The sequence below is a fragment of the Leptonychotes weddellii genome, chromosome 9, assembly GCF_054177405.1.
Source record: "Leptonychotes weddellii isolate Sample4059 chromosome 9, ASM5417740v2, whole genome shotgun sequence".
NCBI classification, from domain to species: domain Eukaryota; kingdom Metazoa; phylum Chordata; class Mammalia; order Carnivora; family Phocidae; genus Leptonychotes; species Leptonychotes weddellii.
In genome coordinates this window covers 122,910,033-122,912,934 of record NC_138377.1, presented here as the reverse complement: position 1 = coordinate 122,912,934, position 2,902 = coordinate 122,910,033, and the positions used below count along the sequence as shown (strand labels likewise).

The 2,902-nt window shown below is 45.4% G+C and overlaps 1 protein-coding gene across 4 annotated transcripts in view; it reads right to left on the bottom strand.

The window, feature by feature from the left end:
• Positions 1-706: 706 nt before the first annotated feature.
• The window catches only part of PDE8A (phosphodiesterase 8A), a 148,904-nt gene continuing 146,708 nt past the window's right edge, over positions 707-2,902 (bottom strand). For 3 of the 4 annotated variants that reach the window (XM_081831734.1, XM_081831736.1, XM_081831738.1), the window contains 2 exons: positions 2,630-2,759; positions 707-2,057 (listed from right to left, as the gene is read on the bottom strand). In XM_081831734.1, coding sequence (XP_081687860.1) covers positions 1,951-2,057; positions 2,630-2,759 — 237 coding nt within the window. In that variant the 3' untranslated portion in view covers positions 707-1,950. Of the gene's footprint in view, positions 2,119-2,629; positions 2,760-2,902 lie in introns of all 4 variants that reach the window. The other variant, XM_081831735.1, reaches the window with a different exon arrangement.

The following is a 2,902-nucleotide window of genomic DNA, read 5'->3' as shown; positions in this document are numbered from 1 at the left end:
TTTAGACATATTTTGAAGCATTTCATTCAACCTTCTGTATTTTAATTTTGCTTTAATTTTAAACCTCTGTGCTGCTGGGCTGTAACTTCAAGTCTTCCAGTTTACCACTTCTCTCTTACGTCCGGCCTTCTGTTAAATCTCTGCAGGAGTTTTCTGTTTGTTTCAATGACTATATTCTTCATATCTAGAATGTCTATTAGATTATTTCTCAAATCTACCTATTTTTAAAACTACCTTGGTTTACCTTATGGTTTCTATTGCTGCTTTTCTCTCTTGAAACATGTTAGGCATACTCTTCTTAAAGTTTCTTTTGGATTATTGTGGTGGTCTGGGCGGTGCAGATTCTAGATATCGCATGCACTGCTCTCTCTACTTCATGATGGTTGAGTTGCTCATGGAAGTCATTTCCTTTTCTTTCCTGGCACGGAGAGGAGAGGAGAGGGCTTTCTCCCACCTCGGTCTACAATGACCAAGCTAGGTCAAATGTCTTCACACAGGAAGAGGGGTCTTTGTTTCCTTAGAAAAAGGGACTCCTGAGGAGCCAGCCCTGACAGCTTTAAATGGGTACCAAGCAGTGAGAAGTTTTCAACATATTCATCTGTCTTTTTGTGACCTTGAAAAAGTCATTTAACTGTTAATCTTCTCTGTAATATAAAGGTATCTTATTTTAAGTATTATAAGACTCCAATGAAAAGGTGACACATGATTTCTTAAAAACAAATAGTTTAATTTCATTTTTATCTGGGGAAAAATACAACTTTAAAATGAAATGACAAGCACTTTGACATATTATCATGTGTCATTTTTTACGGTACTACACTTATTCAAAACATGAAGATACAGAACTTTATAAATTTCTGGAATCAAAGATTCCCACCTCAGATGAAAACAGATTGGTTATAAAATGTCAGCTCACTAAATAGTCCATTTTTGTTCTTTCATAGGGAGTATCTTGTAGAAACACTATAAAATAAGGCAGATTTTTGGGAATTCAATTATTTTAGGAAAAAGGTGTTAGGTCTGAGTTTCGTTGACTTTGGGGAGTCACTGGCAAAGCCCATCAGATGACCAGAGTTTCAGAACTCTGCTTCCTGTACGGAGGAGGTGCTCTCCTGGAGGGCTTTACACTCAGAGCCTCCCAAAGACCGCTTTTCCCAACTAGCATCAATCAGAAAAGAGTCTAACATACACAAATATTTCTGTAGTGCAGTAAAAATGTGTCATTTTATAGTTTTAATTTGCATTATGAAAATAAGTCTGTACACCAAGTAATACATATTTAATGAATATGAATTATGTAAATTTGGTCATGGCATTTAAAGTTGGCTTTGGCTTTGAAGTATTTCAAAATTCATAGAAAATATTGAACTTCTAATAAAATAAATAAAACATTTTAATAATTGATATTAATCAACTTCAAAATTTCTTTGTATTTAATAATCAACTTCAAAATTTTTGTATTTTTCATTTGCTACTCAGTTTCAAAAGAGAAGTCACTTTCAGTAGTGTTCCAAAGTGAGTGATTGCACCTTCTATGATGTGAAAAAGTTCCTAAAGCTCCGATTGCCATGAGCTGTTTGTAAGTGCTGGACACAGTTGAGAGAAATTGTTTGCAACAAGACATTCTCTGTCACTGGGAGGAAATCCATCAGTGTCCTTTGGAGGGTCCCTCTGAGCTCATGATAAGGAAAGTTAGTGCAAACTGGTTCTCCTGGGACTTTCCTAAAGAGCCCCTGCTGCACGCCCAATATGGCGGACTGGGTCGCACTTTGCGGCAATGGCATCGGATGGTGGCTGCAGAAGGTCATCGATGCCCCGTGTGCTTTCACAGGCTCTGCAGACCTGGGCACTGTTCTGCCTAATACTGAAAGGATCCAGGAACCCTGGCTGCCCTCAGGAATTCCAAATGAGTGGAGGGACAAAGCTTCGGGGCCCAGGCGGTGTGACGCACTATTCCGGGGGCGGTCGGAGGCTCCGCAGCTTCATTTCATCCAGTCCTTTCCAGTATTTAAAGTTGTTGTCAAGATGCTGCATTAACTCAGGCAGGTCTACAAAGGCTGGACAAAAAGGACAGGAATGTGATCTCCTTCCCAGTCTCAGATGAGAAGCCCGGGCTGCCTAAGGAGAGGGTATTTTGAGGAAGGATCCGTGGCGGCAAACATCTGCGTCCTGCCACACAAACGCACCCGCCGTGCAGGTGCAGTGAGCGCAGGCTCACGGGAGCTGACAACGCCGGCAGGTGCCGGAGGGGAGGGAATCTGCTGGAGCATTTCATCAGCTCCTGGGGGGAGGGGCTGCTGGGAAGGCAGTGAGCCCCCCACCGATGGCCCTGACCGGCTCTCCGGCCCCCGCCCCCCAGCTTCGGACTCCACACGGGCTTCACTTACACCACGTCCTCGCGGGCAGGGGGTGGGGGGGAAAGCCACGAGCCAGGAAGCACGCAGGGCCGGGGTGGCTGAAGCCGTGAGCAGGGGAGGGGGCAGGAAGGGCACCCAGGCTTCGGGGGTCCTCGAGGAAGGCAGAGTTCTCCTCCTCAGTCCTCCTTGAGGGTCGAAGCCCCCAAACCCATTCTAGAGCCAGCTACACTATTAACATGCGGCTGCCCCTTTCGTTCTGGGAGAGGCCTTACCATCCCAGGCATCGAACATGTCTGTGATGAAGTAGTCAATGAAGGAGATCTGGGATTTGGGGATGCTGCAGGTGTTTCTGTCAAAAACTGGCATCACCACAGGTAAGTCCTGCCGCTTCTCCTCATCAGTCTGTAAAGCAGAAAATGCCCGAATTAGGAGACTCCAGTATCTGGCTCTGCTCACCCGGGAGCTCGTGGGGAGCAGTGACCACCGCTCGAGCCAAAGACCCGGCTCTGCCCCAGACAGCAAGTGTGCCCGGAGTGGGGCGGCTC